The sequence below is a fragment of the Chrysemys picta genome, chromosome 11 (genome assembly GCF_011386835.1).
Source record: "Chrysemys picta bellii isolate R12L10 chromosome 11, ASM1138683v2, whole genome shotgun sequence".
Classification (NCBI taxonomy): domain Eukaryota; kingdom Metazoa; phylum Chordata; order Testudines; family Emydidae; genus Chrysemys; species Chrysemys picta.
The window spans coordinates 54,943,345-54,966,538 of record NC_088801.1 but is presented as its reverse complement, the minus strand read 5'-3'; the positions used below and the strand labels follow the sequence as shown (position 1 = coordinate 54,966,538).

At 39.4% G+C, this 23,194-nt stretch overlaps 1 protein-coding gene across 2 annotated transcripts in view; it reads left to right on the top strand.

Moving 5' to 3' along the window:
• The window catches only part of DNAH7 (dynein axonemal heavy chain 7), a 243,870-nt gene that overhangs the window by 188,348 nt on the left and 32,328 nt on the right, over positions 1 to 23,194 (top strand). For both annotated transcript variants that reach the window (XM_042851669.2, XM_005294268.5), the window contains exons 45-52: positions 3,466 to 3,651; positions 6,663 to 6,826; positions 7,871 to 8,025; positions 9,227 to 9,417; positions 13,950 to 14,083; positions 14,593 to 14,928; positions 19,837 to 19,963; positions 21,394 to 21,588. In XM_042851669.2, the coding sequence (XP_042707603.2) occupies positions 3,466 to 3,651; positions 6,663 to 6,826; positions 7,871 to 8,025; positions 9,227 to 9,417; positions 13,950 to 14,083; positions 14,593 to 14,928; positions 19,837 to 19,963; positions 21,394 to 21,588 (1,488 nt within the window). The remainder of the gene's footprint in view (positions 1 to 3,465; positions 3,652 to 6,662; positions 6,827 to 7,870; positions 8,026 to 9,226; positions 9,418 to 13,949; positions 14,084 to 14,592; positions 14,929 to 19,836; positions 19,964 to 21,393; positions 21,589 to 23,194) is intronic.

Below are 23,194 nucleotides of genomic sequence, written 5' to 3'. Positions count from 1 at the left end.
GACAATTGGTTAGTATGGGAAAAGTTCAGAGAAGAAGTCGTCTCTCATGTTCAGTTTGTGTTACGCTTACTAGACCATCTAGGTCTTATCCTAAACAATGGAAAGTCAACACTAGTCCCAAATCAAAGGATTGAGTTCATTGGGATCCTGATAGACTCCATTAGTTTGAGAGTATTTCTGCTGACTGACTGATTCACCATCTATGTCTGGAAATGCAGTGTCAACCCTCAGCCACAGCCTGTGTATGCCTGAGGCTGCTAGGTCATGTGGCTGCATGCACACAGATTGTCCAATTTGCCAGATTGTGTCTCTACAAATGTGGCTAAAGTTGGTCTATCATCTGAATTGTCATCTCTTGGACACATTGTCTGACTTCCTCCACTGATCCTGGACTCCTTATGCTGATGGACGGTTCAGGGCAATGTGTCTAGGGCATGCCCTTTGCTTGGTCACCAGCAATCAGGACTATTGTCACTGATGCCTCCTTAATAGGTTGGGGAGCTCACCTGGAGTTGCTGAAAGTTCAAATCCTGTGGGCAGAACAGGAAGCTTCTCTTTATATTAATGTCCTGGAAGTTTGTGCTATCTACAATGCCTGACAGGCCCTTCGAGATCATGTCAGGGACTCAGGACTTTACTGACAATACTACCAATGATGTATTATGTGAACAGACATGGGGAGCATACTCCAAAGTGCTGTATCAAGAGGCAGTCAGGTTCTGGCAGTTTTGCACTGGGGAAAACATTAACCCTGTGGCTGATCATTTACCTGGGATCCAAAATCATCTAGCAGATCACTTCAGCAGAAATTTCTCCCTGAACCATGATTAGAACTCTGAAGGAACAATGAGTTGCACACATACAAAATGGGAAATGACTGCCTAGAAAGGAGTACTACAGAAAGGGATCTGGGGGTCATAATTAATTTTTTAATTAATTAATGGAGATATCCTATCTCCTAGAACTGGAAGGGACCTTGAAAGGTCATCAAGTCCAGCCCCCTGCCTTCACTAGCAGGACCAAGTACTGATTTTGCCCCAGATCCCTAAGTGGTCCCCTCAAGGATTGAACTCACAACCCTGGGTTTAACAGGCTAATGCTCAAACCACTGAGCTATCCCTCCCCCCTCATAGTGGATCACAAGCTAAATACGTGTCAATAGTGTAACACTGTTGCAAAAAAAGAAAACATCATTCTGGGATGTATTAGCAGGAGTACTGTAAGCAAGACACAATACGTAATTCTTCCATTCTTCTTTGAGTGGGCCCAGGATCTCAGGGCGACGCCTTAATCATTCCCTGGACTTCGGATCTTCTCTACGTCTTCCCACCCGTTCCCCTTTTCCCTCAGGTCCTACACAACGACCGGGCAATGTTAATCTTTGTAGCTCTCTCCTGGCCTTGCCAATACTGGTACACTGAACTTCTCTACCTCTCTGTTCACCCCCCAATCCTCCTCCCCACATCCCAGATCTCCTGACACAAGACCGCAGATGACTGAGACACCCCAACCCGTGCCCTCTTCACCTCACGGCCTAGTATTTGGTTGGGGATCACATGTAGACCAGGTCTGCTCTACGCCTGTCTGCGAAATCCTCACTAACAGCAGGCACCAATCCACTTGCACCTGTTATGCTGCTAAGTGGCGCCGCTTCACTGCTTTGGCACATCACCGCCACATCTCAACAGACATCTCCAGTCCTATTCTCCGGGACTACCTCCTCCATCTCCGCCAATTGGGTCTAGCGCACTCCTCTATCCATGTTCACCTAGTTGTGCTCAGTCCTTTCCTCCCTCCCGTGGATGACTTCTCCATCTTTACTCACCCAATGACCTCTTGATTCCTCCAGGACTTCCTCAATGTTTTTCCCCCTGTACAAAGGCCTGCCTCACCGTGGGATCTCAATTTGGTCCTCTGGGCCCTCAACAAGACCCCTTTTAAACCTTTGGTCACCTGATCCTTCACCCATATCTCCATAAAGGTCATCTTCTTGGTGGCCATCACCTCTGCACGCCATGTCAGTGAACTGGCAGCCATGATAGCGGATCCCCCGTTCACCGTCTTCCATAGGTACAACATCTCCTTTCGCCTACACCCCAAGTTTCTGCCCAAGGTGGCTTCCTCTTTCCACCTCAACCAAAGTATACACCTCCCAAACCCCAAACTATTCTACCCCAAATCCCACGCCTTGCCCATGGAATGCGCCTTCCACTCCCTTGACATCTATCAGGCTCTAGCCTTTTATCTCCATCGCACCCGCGCCTTCTGCGCATCCCCTGGCTCTTTGTTGCCATCGCGGAGTGCTGCCACAGCTCTGCCCTCTCCTCACAATGTCTCTCTAAGTGGTTCTCCAGCTGCATCGAGACCTGCTATGAGCTATCAGACACTCCACTCTTGCTGGGAATCACAGCTCACTCCACATGGGCATATGCCGCCATGTCAGCCTTCCTCGTGGACATTCCGTAGCAGGACATACGTTGAACTGCCACTTGGTCCTCTGTCCACACCTTCTCCACTCATTGTGCCATTGCTTCCTCCACAACAACGGGTTCTGCAGTTGGTCATGCTGTCCTACAGACTTGATCTTTTTGAGAGCCCTCTCACCCACCTCCTTCCTGACCACTGCTCACTACCCTCCCGCGTTTGGAATCCACATAGGGACCAGCACTCGAAGAAGAGAAGGTTACTTACTGTAAGTGGAGGTTCTTCAAGTTGTGCGGTCCTTATCTGGATTCCAATCCTGCCCTCCTTCCTCTCTGCTCCAGGCCCCTCTGTTGCTGGATAAGGGGGAACTGGAGCGTTCTCTTAAAACCTTGGATGTGCCATGCGGCCAACACATGGACACTACTATGAACAGTTCCGGCTCATGGCATGCATGCACACCCGCGTTTGGAATCCAGATAGGACATGGTAAACAACTTGAATTGGAGGCTGGTGGGGATTCTGCAGAGCCCCAACCCCCCACAGTCGAGAAATGAATGTAAAAGAATTGAATTAAATTATTATTAAATCATCCCTGTTGTTAAAAATACTTTAAAAGACTGCTTGATTAAAAAGCAACCTAGAATGTGAATTCATAAGGATGTTTTATGAGAGAAGGAACATGAGCGCTGGGTAACTTCCTCAAATATTGATATTTTCTATATCACATACAAAGCTATTAGGAGTTCAATGTTTTATATGAACTTCATAGTTTATTTGGAGGAAACAGTAACTCTTAAATGTCATGGACTTTGTCTCTGTACAAGTAAGCAAGAGAATCTGTCGCACAAATTATTTTCCTTCTTCAGACTTTTAAACATTTAATTAAGTTTTTGTTTGCTGAAATTTTAAAAAAATTGGTGCATACAGGTAAATAATTTCAGGATGTCGCCTGGCTGTTCTTCGTATGACGTAAATCAAAACATGTAAATAATCTGCAGCACAAGTGCTGCCATTATATGCAATTTATTTTTTGTTTTTGAGGTTGACCTGTGCAGCAAAAAGCTACAGAGAGCAGAACAATTGATTGGAGGCCTTGGTGGTGAGAAAACTCGCTGGAACCAGTCTGCTTTGGAGCTGGGGAGGCAGTACATCAATTTGACCGGAGATATCCTAATTTCTTCAGGAATTGTGGCTTACCTGGGAGCCTTCACATCCAGCTATAGACAAGTAATGAATACAGTTGTTTTATCTAAATGTTTTTGTATTAAACCAACCAAACATTTTTTCTCCTGTTAAAATATTTAGATTTTTAAAAACATGTTTTAATTGACTTCAAAATTTTCAAGAATTGAAAAAATAGGTGTGTGTCTGTGTGTGTAAGACTTTGAACTTCACTTAGAAGACCTCCGGGAAATTCTTCCTTCATATTTCTTTACTATTTCCTAACAAAATTAATTGTAAAATACATGAACCTTGTGGTTGGTTTTCTCAAATATCTGTAAAGTGACTGCAAGTAACTTTATGCCCCATGGCCTCATGGCATGACCTGATACCATTCTAGTCAATGGATAGATTCACACTAAGTTCTGTGGGAGCAGGAACAGGTCCTGTGTCTGCAGAATCACTGGTCAGCAACTCGAGTGTAAACGTATTTAAAGTGAAATAATTCTTTAGAACAAGGAGAAGCAGGGAGATAAAGTGGACTTAATATCACTATATATATCACTAAATATAATAAATTTGTGTGCTTAGTTCCCATTGACATAAATGGAAGTTGTGTGTGTAAAATAACTACAGGATTAGGACCTGAGGTCAAAATTTTCTACTAGCTATTCATTTTGGATGCCTCCATTTTTGGATGCCTAATTTGATGCACTTTTGCTCTTATGTTCAGATTTGCTGAGCAGCTGGATCTCTCGAGGCTTCAGCTGAAGAAATGATTGCTCAACACAGCTGAAAATCAATCCCAGGTTGTCACAAGTTAGACACCCAAAAATAGAGACATCTAAAATCAATGACCACTTTTGAAAATTGAGTCTAACATTTGAGCCTAAATCTTTTTTTCCCCTTATCTCCACTTAACTACTTTTACTGTATTTCCCTTATCTTTCTTTCTTTAGAAAATTCTGTCACATCTCTCAAACTTTATTTTGTTCATCATTTCCATATTTTGAATTTTTTTTTTAGTGTTTTACTTTGCAAGATCTTATTTTGCCAGCAGTTTTCTCCTGTTCTCAGTTACTGAATTTTGAGAGAATGTAATTCTGTATTGGATGAAAGCAGCCATTTATCAGGCATATATAGTAGGGCTAGGTATTAGACCTTTGGTAAAAGATGATTGGGGTTCTTAAAAGTGGTGATTGGGGGATCCTTCATGCCAGTTCTGAGAAGCAAAGGCAGTTATGTCCTTATTTGTTTAGCAATAACTAAGTTTTACTGGTTTTACTCAAGAAGTTTAGTTTAGTGTAGCCTTATGGGGCTGGTTGTGGGCACTCATTGTCTGATATGAAACTAACGTGTTTCCTTCTTTGTATAACAGGAGCTGTGACTTCCTGACAGCTATTTTTTATTTTAATATATATATATGGCCTCTTTGTCATTGTCTGTGTTATCGTTATGTATTCATTGGGTGGCTGTTTCAGTCTTTCCTGAGACTCTGGATAGTACTTTCACATTTGCTCATTTTGCAGTTTCTCAGGAAGCTAATTCCTTTATTTCCTCCAGTTTTTCAAGGAACGAAGCTTTTATATCTTTTTGGCACCTTGGTTTTGAATAAAGTACTAGAGCCTTCAATTGACATCTCTGTGGATGTTCTCTATCCACTGAAAATCATTTCCTTTCATTCTAAATTTGTGATTGCTGTTGCCTTGGAAAGGGACATGAATAAAATTCAGGCTTTGCTGTTCACTCTTTTGTTTAGAGTGCTGTGTTTTGTAAGGACAATAAAATACTTTGGCCTAATCCAAAGCTTACAGTCAAGGTTGTGTCTCAATTCCATGTAAAACAGTCCATTTGTCTTAGGCTTTATCTACACTTTAAACACTACAGTGGCTCATTTGCCACCTGCCAGATTTGGGGGGTGGGAGGGGGGAGAGGGGGAGGCAGAGCTTGAGACCTCTGCTTTGCAGCGGGGTGGTGGCATAGGGGCTTCTACCCAGCGGAGAAGAGGTGTCTTGGGGCTTCAGCTCTGAAGGGCACTGTGATCAAATTTCAGGTTCTGCATTTGATTGGGATTGTGAAGAATTGGATGTGTGCATTGTGATTTGTTATTTGTTGGAATTGAAAGGGATTTTTTCTGTGGAGATGAGGAGATGGAGTGTATTTGGATGTTAGGATGTTTGGGCAGTAAGTCATGTGAATTGGGGCCGCTGTGGCTATTATTGTTGCCTTAACTGGTAATTTCTTTTTTTTAAATTGCATTAAGAGGAAATGCTCTTGAGTAACCTTCATTTCAAGTGAATGAAGTTTTTTGTGTAGGAATAAATATTGTACTATTGCTATTGTCACTAATGTATCATTGAAAAATAAAAGGCTGCAGTTGACAAATCTGCATTAGCTGAAAATGTTTGCCTCGGCTAAGAATTCACAGACCATTATTAAAATCTGATTAGCTTAGGAATAAAATCTTATGTTTAGCTAGGGAAAGTAGTGTACGCTCAAAGTGATGTTTGACTAATTGGCACAAATTTAAAACATGTTCTATTTAAAATATAAACAAAACTCCCCTCAAATGCCGGCAGATCCAGACCCAGTAGGTTCCCATTATGTAGGGAAATCCTCCAGTGGCAAAAAGCTGTCATAACAACTCCTACATCATCTATTCTCCAGGCCCTTGTGTGGTATGTGTCTGAAAACGGCATGTGTCTGGAGCATCCCTACGACATAGCAATCCTCAGCTGCCAGAAAGGCATCCTGTGTAGAACTGACCCCAAGATCAAGGGAATGCAAATGTAGCCTAAAGCCAGATATGTTGCTTCATCTCTTCTTTCTTGCACCGAGTGCAACTCAGCCTGGCTGACAGAATTAGTCCTGTATGTTCTACATGAACAGTGGTTATTGTTTCTTATGTGTGTTTTTTTTAGTGTTTAGACAAGTACAGAAATGACTTTACTGTAGCAATGGTTTGGGGGAAAGAGTTGAAAAAAATATAGATAAATGTATTGACAGTTTTATAAATCTTATAAATGTAATAGGGAACAGACAAAACTTTAGTTAACATTTGCATTCTTGTCTTCTAGAATCAAACAAATGAGTGGACATCACTATGTAAAATGAGAGATATTCCTTGCTCAGATGATTTTTCCCTAACAAATACTTTGGGAGAACCTGTTAAAATCAGAGCTTGGAACATTGCTGGATTACCATCTGACATGTTTTCTATTGATAACGGTATCATTATCTCGTAAGTAGGAAATTCACACCTGCTAGCTTTCATGAAATAGCTTCTTACAGCATACTTTTCAGTTATTACTTTTTTGGACACATATTACTGTATGGCAAGTTCAACAATTAAACGAAACAAAAACAAGACTGTTTCTATTTTTTTTGCTATATACTTTTTTCAAGCCTTCTAGTGTGTAAAGTAATTCACTCCCCTCTTAATTTTCATGAGTTGCAGTAAAGGGATTGAACTTTTTTGATGTTAGAAGGTTGCAATAAACTACATTTTATGAACACGTAGTAATTTTACTTGTAAATGATCAATCAGTAATTAAAACAGAGCAAATCTTGGATACCTCTTGGTAGAGTAAACTTGGAGTAGACTAGCAGCAGGAAATGTTCAGCTCTATGAAATGAGACTGTTATTCTGAAGCTCTAATAGATTAATACCCTGCACTTGTGGAATTCAGAGGCAGTCCAACATTGTTGCTGGACGCTCCAGGACTATGCTTTCAGCAGAATGTCGTTTATGTAAGGCAAAATTCAAAAGTTTTAAAGCATGGCTGCTATACTCTTGAGATAAGAGCTCAAATTCAAGAGTTGCACCCACTTTTGCTAAGTCTGAATTTGCTTGACTATCTGCTTCATTTCTGTTATGTTAGATGTAAAATCTATCTTTGATAGAAAACTGAGTTCATTCATTAGAAATTTCCGAGTTATTTGTATCATGAATATATTACAGCTGTTCAAAATGCTACAAGTACAATATAGATCTTTAAACTTAAAAGATTTGTAAAATTAAATCAGATGAAACTTTATTCTAAGTATGCACCTAGAAATATTTTAATTATTTTTGTGATCAAAGGGTCTGTTCGAGTCAGTGGGACTCTCACACGAGCATCTGAAGGCAGAATTTGTCCCTAAGTATTTTACAAAATAGATTAGAAGGTTGTGTTTAAATGGCACCATAAAGTAAACTGCATTAAAGTCAAGCTTACGGTAAACATTTTAAGGGTATATAATCTAGTTCTGAAAGTTTAGATATCTCCATTTTTTCCCCCTCCAGAAATGCAAGAAGATGGCCTCTGATGATAGATCCCCAGGGCCAAGCAAACAAATGGGTAAAGAATATGGAAAAAACCAACAGTTTGCACATAATTAAACTCAGTGACCCTGAATTTGTGAGAACACTGGAAAACTGCATTCAGTTCGGCACTCCTGGTAAGTGATTGAGTAATGAAAGTGTAGATTTCCGAAAAAACCTGGAGAGGGCACAATTAACTCAAAAATAAGGATGATAAAAGTACCAAATATTGTCAGATTCATAGAAAAAGGGAGATTTTGTTATCCAGCGTTTATTGATAGTTAATCAAATTAAATCTTTAGTAATTGAAGTCACAGCAGGTTGTGAGATTTTTCATCTCAAATATCAATTTGAAATCCTCTCTTTAATTTGGCTCCTTTAATTGTTTGAGATTTTGCCATATACTTGTTTTCATGTTACAATAATTCTACTTTTACCTTCCAAAAAATGTAAAACACACTTTCTGTCAAATTGTCTGTTCCTGCATGGCTCTGCTTATTTTACAAATAGATAGTATTCAGTGTAATACTTTTACTGACATTCTTATATACCATATCTCATCCAAGGTAACAGAATCAGAAAATTATTACTTACAGTTAACTATTTGAGTTATTTCTATTGTTGTTTTTAATGAAAAATTTAACTACAAGTAAAGAAACATCTCATATATCCTTTAAATTCCTTATAGGACAGTGGTTCTCAAACTAGGGCTGCCGCTTGTTCAGGGAAAGCCCCTGGCGGGCCGGGCCGGTTTGTTTACCTGCCGCATCCTCAGGTTCGGCCGATCGCAGCTCCCAGTGGCCGCGGGTCGCCGCTCCAGGCCAATGGGGGCTGTGGGAAGCGGCGGCCAGTATGTCCCTCAGCCCGCGCCGCTGTGATCCGTCAAACAAACCAGCGGCAGATAAACAAACCAGCCTGGCCCCCCAGAGTCTTTCCCTGAACAAGTGGCGGCCCTAGTTTGAGAACCACTGCTATAGGGGGAACAAAAATAGATTTCAAAATTGGGATTAGGAGCCCCAATGCCATTGACATTCAATAAGATTTGAGTGACTAATTCTTTTAGGACCCTTTGAAACGCTAGTGTACTCAAACAATACTACAGTTCAGAGAATCTTCATTGCCCCATTCAAATTTGATACATATCACAAAGCAAATATAAACTTCCTTGAACTTTTAAAAAAATTATTTAAAAATGTTTTACCATATTTCTACCACATCCTTTTAGACCCATATTTGTATTGTGGAAATAGTACCTGTTTGCACTTCATAAGTACACATTTAACAGAGATCTCTCTTGCCAAGAAAATGAATCAAAACCTAGTTATTGTTGTGTTCAAGTGCTGCTGGAAAATGTTGGAGAAGAACTGGACCCTATCCTAGAACCACTTCTACTCAAACAAACATTTAAGCAGTCTGGTAGTATATGCATCCGTCTTGGGGACTCCACCATTGAATATGCTCCTGACTTTCGCTTTTATATTACAACGAAGCTGAGAAACCCACACTATCTTCCTGAAACATCTGTTAAGGTGAGAGATTTGAAAATCAATGAGTTTTGTTTGAATATTAACATTACTTCCCCTGTAAGCTGCAGGCAGAAAAGAGTTCCTGGTATCTAAGTTGTTTTTGTTTTTTTCCTTCTCTTTCTTTGACAATATTGGCATCATCTCTGAGTAATCTCTAACTGCAGATATTAGAGTTGACAAAACATTACTGTTCACAAAACAGTCATTCATACTCTGAAGAATTTAATCTAAACATTACTTTTTGGTATTTAACTTCCTCCCCAGTTCATGACTTTTTGTGCCAATTTTACTGATTTGCTTTTCTGCATAGAAATATCTACTGGGAGTTTGGAGCCCCATGCACATACAGGCTACAAATTGGGCTTCTAAAATCTTCTAGAGAGTTGGTTCTATGGTGACTGCTGTTGGCAGGACTTCAAGCAGTGCCAGGCTTTGTGCCTTGGATATATACAAGAATACAAATTTACAGAGAAGTGACAAAATTATTCCTGTTTCCACCATATAGTTTTTCCAGGTTTTTATAATGTGATAACAGTAGCTTTAACCACTCACATCAGACTTCCCTTGTCAATCATCAAACTATAAGGAACTAAATGAGTTATTGTGGTTGTTGCAAGTTAGGGAGCAGAGGTATATTTCCTGCTTCATAGAATAAGGTTAGTGTTTTCTTGCTCCTTGCAGTTACTCAAAAGCTCTATTACACTTTTTATTCACTGTAACTTTTAAAGAGTTTTGTACGTTAGTGAGTCACAGACATACAATTAGGCTGAATGTTGCTTCTATTAGAGCATGAAGCCCTGAAAACTAGATCTGAAATTTGTCTTAAAACTACCGGTAATTTGAAAATCAGTAGATTGGGACAATAACTTAATTTCTAACTGACAAGGAGCACTGACATAGGAAGAAAGGGTAGAAATAGAAATTAATGAAAATAAAGAACCTCTCTTTGCTTTATTACACCTCAAAGGACCCACACATTGATTTTTTTATCAAAGATGAAAATATGTAGGTACAAGTTAAAAAGCAAAGATGAAATATAAAAAAAAAATACAAAACCAAAAACTATTATGCTACATATAAATTTAGAAATGACTTGACAAGAAAAAGTTTAAAAATCTGATACATGTATCATAACAAGTTAAATAAGACAATAATATTTCAGGCCCTGAATTTCCATTGTGTTGCACCAGTTTTATAATAGTTGAACTCTGTTGATTTTAATGGAGTTATACCAGCATCAAACTCATGTAATGAAGTGGAAACTCAAGTCCTATATCTAATACAAAAAAACAAACTTTCCTTGTGTTCAGTAATGGTCTTCATTTGTATGTACAACTTTGGTTATATATAAATCTTTTACACATTATCACTTGTGTCAACAATTGATCATATTTACCTATTCATCACCAGTCTTCAATGATTCCGTACACAGAGAGTTACCACTCTTGGGTAATTGACTCTGAACACCCCTCTTCACCCATATCTGGCCTTTTATTGTCAAGGAGTGGGGGAGAGAGATGGAAGTTCCCTGCCACAAGGTGACTGGCATGAACTCCAGCCCACGCTTGAATTTATAGAGTGTATACACCTGTTCAAGTCTGTAGACCTTGGCTCTGAGAGTCACTGCTGTGGGTTTTAAAATGCAGTAGAAAAAATTTCCCTAGGTCCTCTTATCTTTCCAACAGGATGAAGCAAAGGTACTCTATCTCTGGGGGAAGACGGTTGTGGGGGAGAGAATGAAGACTCCAGGATGAAAATCCTGGAAGGGATTGCTCAGGAAAAGAGCAAGCAGTGACCCAAGGAGCCGATGGGCAGAGGCTGAAAAATGAACACAGGAAGGGCTAAAAACTAATGTCTGAGTAGAAGATGGACTAAATCCTCAGGATGGAGGGGTTGAGGCAAAGACTCTGTGGGATTATTGCATTGGTCTTTTTGGACAGGTATACCCTGGAAGGGGTGGACTTTCATTAAACAACTTAGCTGGAGTTCCAAGACACTGGGAGGGGCTTAAAAGACTCCAGGCCGGCAGGTCTGACACTGAGACATCAGAGTTTTAGCAAAGGCCTGGAGAAGGCTGTAGAGAGCAGGAAGGTTCCTGCTGAGGACCCTGAGATACCAGGGAGAAAAAGACTCTAGCTAGATAGAACGTGGCCTGCCAAAGCAGGGAAAGTCTCCGGGCAAGAAGGCCTGGGAGGGGCTTGGTGTAAAGCTGCGAAGAATGAATATCCCAGGAGAATGGAATCATCACTTAAACAAATCTTGAACGCAGTGGCCTCAGCCATCATATTATTGGCTGCACCCTCTTCTTTTGTAGGACGTATCTTGAATGGGAGGCCACTGGAACAATTTTGTGGAAAAACCCACATAAAATCTATTGTAAACTATATTTCTGTAACAGCTTCTTTCGGGACCAATGCTTCACTTGATGTAAGATTTTCTGTACATTCCAAGTCTCCATGTAGCAGCATGGAAGAATCTGGAGATCACTTGCTTCTGATGACATCCTTCCAAATATTCTGTTGGTAAGCACTTTAGGGAGCATAGGGACAAAGCAGTCTGAGAGGCCATGGAGGAGAGAAGGCCCTTTCTCCTTCCAGTGAGAGAAACTTCAGGCTCTCTTACCTTACTAGTTGTTCCCTTTAAAACTGATACTCCTTCAGGGACCAGCATCAAGATTAAACATTAGAACAAGATGAGTGTAGCCATTTCTAAGAGTCAGAAGACTCCAGCTGGGCTCCTCCAGAAAATTATCAAATTCTTAACTTGGGGTTTCACAAGTCTGAAAATACTTCCTTTCTTGGAAAGGAGCTTCAAGGTAGGCCTACCTCTCCCTGCCTGGCACAGATCACTGGCTCAGCTGCTTTGCAGGGAGGGGGCCAGGCCATAACATGTGACCAAGCAATCTGGGGTGCATGTGACCCTGCATGCCCTCCTGTCCCCCCACATCGCCTCTGGGAACAACAGACACACAGATATTCTAAGAAGGTAATAAACATCCTCCTAATAAATTACATGAAACTCTCAAAAGATATCTACAAATTGCTTGAATGGGGTTCAGATATTGTTATGAGAGATGGATCAGGCAGTGTCAATTAAAGTAAAAGATGTTCTATAGTTACTACAAGATGGTCTGATCATTGGACTCAAAGATAACACTTTTTGGAAAGACAAGTCTGTGACTGCATGTGTATTGCACTGTAAGAAACCAAAGAAAATCGCTAATCACCATTACATAACTGATATCATAAGACCACCACGCTCATCAGTCTTCCAGTAGTATGCAGATTCCTATCATGATATTGCCCTTTATGCTGCAAGAAATCATAAAAACCATCTTTCTAGCCTCCTGCAGTCAGTATGCCCCTCTCCTGTGTCTCAGTATCTTCTCTACTTGTCATCTGCTCGGCCAGTTGAATTTTGGAGCTTGGCGTGCTCTCTATGGAACCTCAATTATGCATATTCTATCAAGCATGGTAGTTCTTTGAAATGACAAGGACTTCTTTCTCAGGATAACCATATGGTAGGAAGTGGTATTCTCATTCTGTTTAATTCCACACATCCTAATGAAGGGCATAAATTGGATGTGAACAGGGCCATCAAGTGGATAAAGGTGCGTATAGTACAGGCATTCAAAACCTTGGGTATAACTCCTCCCTAACACGTTACCACTCATTTTGTGAAAGGAGCAGTGATTTAATGTGTGGAAATATCATATACATCTTAAAATGAGATCTGCTCTATGCAGTCTTCTATTCACACTTTTTCAGAAGGTGACTGTCAACAGCCTCTCCTTTGTAGATGCAAAATTTGTTAGATTGTTGTAACACTTAAATTTCTATCCAAATTGTGCATAGTCAAATCCCTCCTCCCTTCCCAGGGTTTATTTACAGCTTTCTGCTTTCCTCTGTGAAGCAGAGGGGAGGGGATGAAGAAGGGAAAATTCTGTCTTATCTGTGATTTTTTTTTTTTTTTGAGTACACTCCCTTGGAGCATTATATCCATAGTTTTTCTGGCTATTGCTTGCATGTTAAGTAATTTGGAAGAATAGCGTGTTCTTCTAGGACATCCTTACATTTTTTGTCCAGGCTGTATTGTAAATGATTTGAGTTGAATAGCACTTTTTAACCTTTTTTATAATTAGTATTTTTCAACTTTGAAAGCTATCATTCTGGAGAGTTCTGTTTTGAGGGGTAATTCTAAGCCCAGACTGAGTGCCAGAGTTTTTTGTCTGCTTCCATTTGCTATGGAACTGGGGAATGCCCTATTGTGAAGGCTGTCTTACATGGAGGAAGGAAAGAAAAGAAAATTCACAGATAAGATGGACTTTTTCTTTCTTACTTATTGTAACTGTGGGACAAAAACTCCATAGCACAGAGGATTGTAGAAACTTCAGCCTCAATTTTTCTGCCCTCAGGATCATCTGTTTTAGGCTCTTGCATGGTCTTTTGCAGACTTCCTGAGCATGGAGGAGGAACAATACTTTAATTTGATCTGTCTCTAATTGTGTTGTGCTTTGTAACACTTTTCATTTACAGGTAACCTTACTGAACTTCATGATAACTCCAGAAGGAATGCAAGATCAGCTTCTTGGAATTGTAGTAGCAAGAGAGAGACCAGATCTTGAAGAAGAAAAACAAGCCCTAATCTTGCAAGGAGCTGAGAATAAAAGGTATCAGAATAATTTATTTGGTTGGGGACTCTATCTCTTGTCCTTCAACGCTATTTTTGAATGTCCCCTTGATAGCTTTGTTTTCTGAGGAGTCTTAACAGGTTTTGGGGAGAGCAGGAGCTGGGGACAAAGGTTGCTACTTGTTCTTCTACTTGATGTTTTTAGAAATGAATCTTCACAGTGGGCCATATTTGGTCTGGCCTGTCCGACTGTACTTAGTGGGTGTCCACAGGACCCTTTTCCACATGAAGACAGAGCAGGAAGTCTGCAAAGTTGGAGGAAGGCTGGCTATACTATACCTGCTGCACACTGCATTCCCTTAGAGTCATTTTTGCTTTGTAAGAAGAATAAGTGAGTCCTGTATGACCACAGGTGTTTAGAAAATACAAATAATTTTTCTTAAAAATTAAGCTAAGAACAAAAATAGGTCTTTAATTCTCAGGTTACATATCTTGAATATGCATTGCATGTATGTATGTGTTGTATGAAAAAATTGTATTTTATTTTAGGCAACTAAAAGAAATAGAAGACAAGATTTTAGAAGTTCTCTCAGCTTCAGAAGGAAATATTTTAGAGGATGAAACTGCCATTAAGATATTATCTTCTTCCAAAGTTCTGGCTAATGAGATTTCTGAGAAGCAAGCTATAGCTGAAGAGACAGAAAAGAAGATTGATACTACCCGGATGGGTTACCGTCCTATTTCTATTCATTCGTCAATCCTGTTTTTCTCAATTGCTGATTTAGCCAACATTGAGCCAATGTACCAGTATTCTCTTATGTGGTTTATTAACCTTTTTGTCATGTCTATAGATAATTCAGAGAAATCAGAAGAGTTACAAACAAGGTAAGAAAGATAATTCTCCATTCTCACTTAATAAAAAAAAAATGTTCATTGGCTTTCACTGTTGTTCAGGAAGGTGTCACAGACATTTCTCCAAAGTATATTGTATTTATAATTACTCTTGGAATACTGTTTTGTACTCTTGCACCAAGCAGAAAGATCCATATATTCTAATCTGGTCTTTCCTTGAGGACCACTTGTTTACAGGTATAAAGAGGGTACAATATGCTAGTAAGTGCTGTTTTCTATATTATTTCTTATTTTAGTTATTACTATTTTAGTCCTGTGTGGAACTAACAGATACGTGCAAGACACACAGTAATTGGCCAGTCACTTTGCTTTCATGCTGTATCCCTTTTGCCAACTGTGTGTGTCTTGTCTTTTTTTAGATTTTAACACAGTTTTGGTTAGAACCTGTAGTTGTCTGTAAACTGCCCTGCAAATTTTTGGCAATATGTAACTAATAATAATAGGTTTACTACTCTCAGTTACACACCTGCGTCACCAGTAGTGGGTTGCACACATGCTTCCAGTGCATCACACCAATGAAATCCACACATTGGGCTAGTCCCTCAGCTACAGCCAAGCTATGTTCCTCACAGATGATGGAGTTGCAGCTGCCTCAGGAGTAGCTCTAGAGAGAAATGGTGACTCACAGTTGTGCTTGCAGATAGCAAGTGAGCAGATAATAATTTACTTCATCACTTATTGGGATGCAGCTTGCTCTCCCACTCGTGCCTGGCACACTTGCAGGGGGTCCTAAGCCATGTGCAAGCCTATGTTCTTATTAGGCTAGTCAAAACTCTAGACCTATATGTCAAATTACATATGGCCAAAATGTTAAGAATATTTTTAAGGTTGTAATTCATCAGTGTTCTGCTCTTCCATGTCAACAGATAAATTCTCATTCAGTGGCCCATTTGATCTTGAAGAAAGCAATTTTCCACATTCTTTGAAGTGACCTGTGATCTATTCTATCTTGCTGCTTAATAGCTTTTGATGATGCTTGTATTTTACATTGGAAAAGTCAGTTTTAATTATTTCGGTCCATTCCATTGTTCATTTTCTATCATTTCCTTCAACTTTAGGCATGTTACATCAGATAAATTTATACTGTTGTGGCGAGGTTTACCATGGGGGGGGGGGTGTTACACTGTTTTCCAAGTTCTTTTTTTGTATTGTGCAAGCAAGTTTTAATTCATGGGAAGATGTGCAATTATAGTTAGTTTTGGGGGTATGCAAAGTTTGATGTAGAGGCAACTTCAGGAGAAAGGGGCCTGAGAGAGCTTCAGGAAAGTTTTTTGTCTAACTTAGGCTATAAAGTCCATTCCTTAGGCAAAATTTCTCCCTAGGAACTGGCCATTGGTGTTGAGCTGAGATTCCTTGAAAGACAGATTGCACTGAATGCTGTTTGATCATCTCATTTAAGGAGATCTTTATATGTGTAAATAAAGCAAGTGACACTTTGGTCACCCTAATGACATGGAAGCTAGGTATACTCTGACAGCAAATGTGAAAAATCGGGACAGGAGGTGGGGGGACAATAGGAGCCTATATAAGAAAAAGACCCAAAAATTGGGACTGTCCCTATAAAATCAATACATCTGGTCACCGTACATGTCATCAACTTGAAAACCAACCTGCAATACTCCACAGATCGACTACTGCAAGACACTGGTGTCAAAAGAAGGGACTATACATTTATGTTTGGCAATCACTGTAGTGTGGATCAATAGTTTTCTTATTTACTACAATTAGAATGAAAATCAGTTGTTTAGTAAACACTAAATCAACACTGTGAAGACTGAAAAATAAGATGAATAAATTCCAAGGCCCGAAGGGACCACTGTGATCACCTGTTCTGACCTCCTGTATAGCACAGGCCATGGACTCCTCCAAAATAGTTCCCTTTCGATAAGAGCATGTCACAGTTTTAGGGTAACTGCAACTCTATTCCTCCCTCCATAGTCCACTCCAGGAGTTCCCACCAAGTCTCTCGTCTCCAGCCATAACCTTTGACCCACTCCCTTCATTTAAGGTTGCATAACTCCCTGCCTTACACTGTCATATCCCCAGCAAGCCAGTCTGCAAAAAGGCCAACACCTGTGCTTTGCTTTCTTTCCAAGGGCTATGAACAATATATTGCCATCAATTAAAAGTTACCACACAGCTCTTTCTAACCAAGCACATTTATTCTCAAAATAAAAGCATTACAGAGAAAACATATAAAAAACAGATTTAAACACACACAAACATACTAGGAGTTGTTCATCTGTCTTATGTGGCTCTAGCAGGCCAAAGTCTTTCGAAACCTTCTGCAGGGGTTGTGCCCTTCTTTGGACAGAAGGTCCTGCCTGTTTGCTGGCTCAGAAAGAAAGCCATGACTCAGTTCAAACTCATCCTTTTATACCAAAACAAATACATGCAAACAAGCCCCAGGGATGGAATGTCTCTGGAGTTGTTTAGTCTTAGTAACTTGCATTAATCACCCACCGCATACTGTTCCTGTGGGAACTGCGGTAACCCTTCTCCATGAAATACAATACAATCATACATAAACTGTTCACAAGCATAATACAATATGGTCACCAAAGATATTGCATGCAGGTGCAATCTGTCACAGATATTTTAAAGGAAAAAAAAATCCAATCTTGATTTAAAAGTTGCAAATGATGGAGAATCTGTCATGACTTAGTAAATCGTTCCAATGCTTAATTACCCTCCCTGTTAATAATTTATGCCTATTTCCAGTCTGAATTGGTTTAGCATCAAATTCTAGTCATTGCATCTTACTATACCTTGAAGAGCCTATTATCAAATATTTGTTCTCCATGTAGGTATGTACAGATTGTCATCAACACACCTATTAATCTTCTCTTTGTTAAGCTAAATAGATTGAGCTGCTTGATTCTATCAGTATGGGGCATGTTTTCTAATCCTTTAATCATTCTTGTGGCTCTCTCTGAACAAGCTCCAATTTATCAATATCCTTCTCTAATTGTGGACACAGTATTCAAACAGCTGTCGCGCCAGTGCCAAATACAGACATAGTATAACCTCTTTACTCATACTTGAGATTCCCCAGTTTATGCATCCAAGGATTGCATTAGCCATTTTGGCTACAGTGTCACATGAAGAGCTTATGTTCAGCTGATTATCCAACATGACCTCCAAATCTTTGTCACTGCTTCCCAGGATAGAGTCTTCCCTCCCCCATCTTGTAGGTCTGACCTACATTTTTTGATCCTAGCGTGTACTTTTACATTCTAGCCATCTTGAAATGCATATTGTTTGCATGTGCCTTCTTTCTAAGTGATCCAGATTGCTCTATAGCAATGACCTGTCCTCTTCATTATTTATCACTCCCCCAAACTTTGGGTCATCTGCAAACTTTATAAGTGACGATTCTATGGGTTCTCCCAGGGTATTGATTAAAAAATGTAAAATAGAAGGGCCCCACTAGAAACCTGTGCACTAGATGATGATTCCCCATTTACAATTACGTTTTGAGACCTTTGAGTTAGCCAGATTTTAATCGATTTAATATGTATCGTTAATTTTATATTGTACTCGTTTTTTAATCAAAATGTCATGCAGTACTAAGTTAAACCCCTTACAGAAGTATAAAACTACTACATCAATTCTGTTAACTTTATCAACTAAACATGTAACACCCCCACCCCCAAAAATAAGTTAGTTTGAGAGGATCTATTTTCCTTAAACCCATGTTGATTGGCATCAATTATATTACCCTCCTTTATTCACCAAGTCTCATATCAGCTAAATGAACTAGACAACTTTCTATAGGAACAAATTAGCAGATACCCTTTCCACTTTTAATGAATTTTTAGATTCTAGTAAACAAATCTCTCCCAACTGTTCATAACTCTATCTATTCTCTTCTCTTCAATATGCAATCACAGTTGATTCCATCCAGTAGCCATGCCTTTATATCCACTCACTAGTGACTACACTTAATCTCCTTCTCTAGCTTTTAAACACTTCCGTACTTTTTTAAATTTCCTAATAGGTCTGGTGAATATAGCAGAAGTATGTGTGGGGGGACAAAATGGGCCAAATTTGAGTAGCGTTGTGATCCTGTGTGCCAGGTCATGATGCCATTCATTTATATTTGGCCCGGCTGCCCCTTTATCTTACCAGAAGGGAAGGGGCTCTGTCATTGCCATCCAGTTCCAGTCAGGAGCCAAGGGGGAAGGGGGCTGTCCTTTTTAATCAGTTCTTCTAGAAGGTCCTCACTACTTACCAGTACTAAATCTAAAATGGCATCACCTCTTGTTGGTTTAGTGACTGGTGAAAAAATCTGTAGGCTATCACAACTAGGAATATCTGGGCCCTACCATTATTAGTAGCACTTGTCGTCCCATAAATATCTGGGAAAATCCCCCATAATGACACAAATTCCCATTAATATTTATTTTGTTAAAAATATTAAAGAGGTCTACCGTCTGTCTATATCCAAATCAGATCCTGTTTTCTTCGTCCAGCAGTCTCCCCTCACAGTTCTCTGGGCCAGCATGTATCTACATGTCTTCAGCTTCCTCTTGCTTTTCCTCCATCATCTGCTCAAATCCCTTTTTTATAAAATTCATTAATATAAATAAAAGATTATTGCTGCTTTTTTCAACAGGAAGGTTCAGCTCTCCCCTCCCCCCGCAGCCTCCAAAAAAAATCTATGTCAGTAGTAAAATGTAATTCTGTTGAAATGTTTTTGCATTGTTTTCCTCACAAATTGGTGTACACGTTTAATGAGGATCCTTGATTGTTTTTGGGTAATTGACCAGAAAGTTTATTAGAATAACAGAGGTCTAAGCGAGCTGCAATAGGGTTGCTTAAGTGTATGGGCTTTAAAGTGATATGAATTTAACTTCTCTCTTTCTCTGACACTTGCAGGCTGAAGATTCTCAAGGATCATTTTACTTACTCACTCTATGTTAATATCTGCCGCTCACTCTTTGAAAAGGACAAGCTGCTCTTCTCTTTTTGTTTAAATGTAAATCTCCTGCAGCATGAAAAATTGGTCAGTACTTTAAAGTTATTTGCTATTTTGTATTGTATATATTTAAATGACATACCAATATCCTGAAAAAGGAACATATAACATGTAACGTAAAAAGCCATGATTGGGTGTGTTTTGGTTTTACATGTTTTAGTGAGCAATTAGAGAGCAATAGAATAAAATATAAAGTGATCTAGCAAACTTAAATAGCCATTTTTCAAATCTCATTCAAAATAAAACCCAGCCTATAGTATTGCAAATATTTTGCAACGTTGTTATTTATCTACAGACTTTTTTTATTAGATGGTTGTCAATACCTGTATTAGTTGTAAAGCTTTTATCCATTTAGAATAGATGAAATTGATTAATTTACAATATGAATTTTAGGAGCATTTCAAAATTGAAGTTTCATTTCTCATTAATTGTTACGATGGAGGAGGAAAAAGTGCCTATTTTATTCATTTATGATGCCAAATATGTTTACTTCAATACAGATTACACATATATTTCTCAGAATCAAACCCTTTTGACACAATTGTGTCTTTTAAGGCTAATAAGTTGTACCTGGTCATTTTGCAGAATAATGTTTTAAACTGATAGGAAAATGCAGCCCTTTTAATTTATATCCCCTGCGGAACAGTATTAATTTATAATTAATAAAATATATTAGAATGTAAATTCTTTGGGACAGGGCCTGTGTCCCTTTATGTGTTCAGAAAGCACCTAGCACATTTTGAATAGTACTGCAATCTGTGTTTTAAATAGTGAATACAGCGAAGTGAAATGTACTTGATTTTAGAACTAGGAGAAGCAGTGGCAGTTTTTGTTGAGCAGAAACCTGAAAAGCTACTAAATCAGACAATCTTTTAAAATTCCTTTCAGGGACCTTGGTTTACAAGTTCTAGCCCTCAAATGAATTTGCAACTGGGTAGAATGTTGGCGAGGGGATAGGGCTTGTTGGAGACTAATATTTGGTTTTCATTTTCAGACCTGAAATTTGGTCCAAAGAGTTTGAAACACATTAGCTTCCATACATAGCTCTTGATAAGTTTTGATTCCCAGAAAGTATCAAAGTTATCACAAACATGTGTGTTTAACAAAGGTGGTTTGTCAAAAAAAATCCAGCTACAGTTATCCATTTGTCAGCTCAAGAAAAAACTAGTCAAAATAAGGTTCAGGGTTGGTGCACATCTGCTGTAAACCAGGTTCAGTTAAAATTTCAATTATACAGTATTCAACTCCAGACTATGAGATTTTTAATTAAATTGAAGTCAAATACTTAATCTTTTTGGAGGTGTACCTCCAATATTACTGCTCTGAAAGCTTTACCCACTTTTAGTGCAGAAATCCAGAGACGTATATCAATTATCTACTTCATGCGCTGATACGGTATTTGTCCGCTCATTAGGTTTCATTGTTAAGCTGTCTCGTGGTGCTCTCTTTTACTGCAGATTAATGCAAATGAGTGGAAGTTTTTACTAACTGGTGGCATAGGCCTGGACAATCCCTTCTCTAATCCCTGCACCTGGCTTCCTCAGAAGGCGTGGGATGAAATTTGTCGACTAGATGATTTGCCAGACTTCAGAAACATTCGTAAGGATTTTATGCGACTGAAGGATGGATGGAAATCAGTGTATGATAGTTTGGTATGTTAACAGAAACAACTGAAGTCTGTTTCATTACTGATTTTCTGTCTCTCTAGGTTAACTGATCACATTAAAATATTAATTCAGAAAAACAAAGAAAATTATATAATTTTGCCCTGCTACATTCTTGTAGCAAATATTAAGGCAAATGGTATGAAGGGGTACAGTACTCCTAGTTTGTCAGCTAACTTCTGTGTAGTGAGTCACAGTTTGGATTGAATTTTTAAACAAATTCAAATAAAAATTATTGAAATGAGTAGGGGTGCAGGGAAAGTCTGCTAATCTTAAGAAAACCAAAATGTACATTGAATCTATTTGTTCACCATGTTTAGTTGTTGGTGCAAAAATATACTGCTTTGCCACTTACACAAATCTGACCATGTTACACCCAATTTGTAGTTTATGCAACCACTGACATCAGTGCTGAATTTGGCTAAGAGACTTCCAACAAAGTTGCACCTGTTTATATTAGGCTAAATTGTCCCCATTTTTATTTTATGCCACCACTATAATGGTGGAAAATATCACCAACATTCAGTCATCAACAACATGAATGCAGCTGTGTTTCATTTGGCAGACCTATAATATCTGTAGTGAGGGGGATAAAGGATAATATATGGAGATATACCTATCTCATAGAACTGGAAGGGACCTTGAAAGGTCATCAAGTCCAGCCCCCTGACTTCACTAGCAGGACCAAGTACTGATTTTTGCCCCAGATCCCTAAGTGGCCCCCTCAAGGATTGAATTCACAACCCTGGGTTTAGCAGGCCAATGCTCAAACCACTGATGTTTTATTACCCTTATTTCATATAGGCACTTTAGGCTAGATTCACAAGAGGGACATAGTATCAGGGGGTAGCCGTGTTAGTCTGTATCTACAAAAACAACAAGGAGTCTGGTGGCACCTTAAAGACTAACAGATTTATTTGGGCATAAGCTTTCGTGAGTAAAAACCTCACTTCTTCGGATGCATCCGAAGAAGTGAGGTTTTTACTCACGAAAGCTTATGCCCAAGAGGGACATAGGCACTTAATTGCAACTTTAGGTGCCTAAGACCAAGACTTAGTAGGTGGCAGCGGAGTAGTGGTTTTAGGAATGCCTGTTACAGGCTCTTAAGTTTCCACTGATAAAGTCTCCATGGTGCCTATGTTTCTGTTGTGTGGCACGGCTGCCTACATCCCAACATCACTGAGCAGCTCAGCACCTATCTTCTGCCAAAGTCCAACAGGATGCACAAACTAGACATTCCCCTGTATGTCTCACCTATGAGACCTGGTCCATTAGGTGTGCACGGAGCTGATGAAAGCAGGGACTGGAACCTGGATTGCTCAGGTGACTGTACTAACCACTAGGCTATAGAGGCAGTTGCTTTTCCTCTTGCCCAATGAACATTTAAATATTTCATAGGATGTGGAACAGCTTTAATGGGAGATATTGAAAGAGACCCACCCTGAATACCCCATAGCCTCCTGGCTAGAGCATTAACCTGGGAGGTGGGAGACCTGAATTCAAGTCTCTGCTCCACATCAGGCCAGGGGTAGGATTTGAATGTGAGGGAGAGTGATGGTTTGCAGGGACCCAACACTGAGATTTGCCTTGTTAC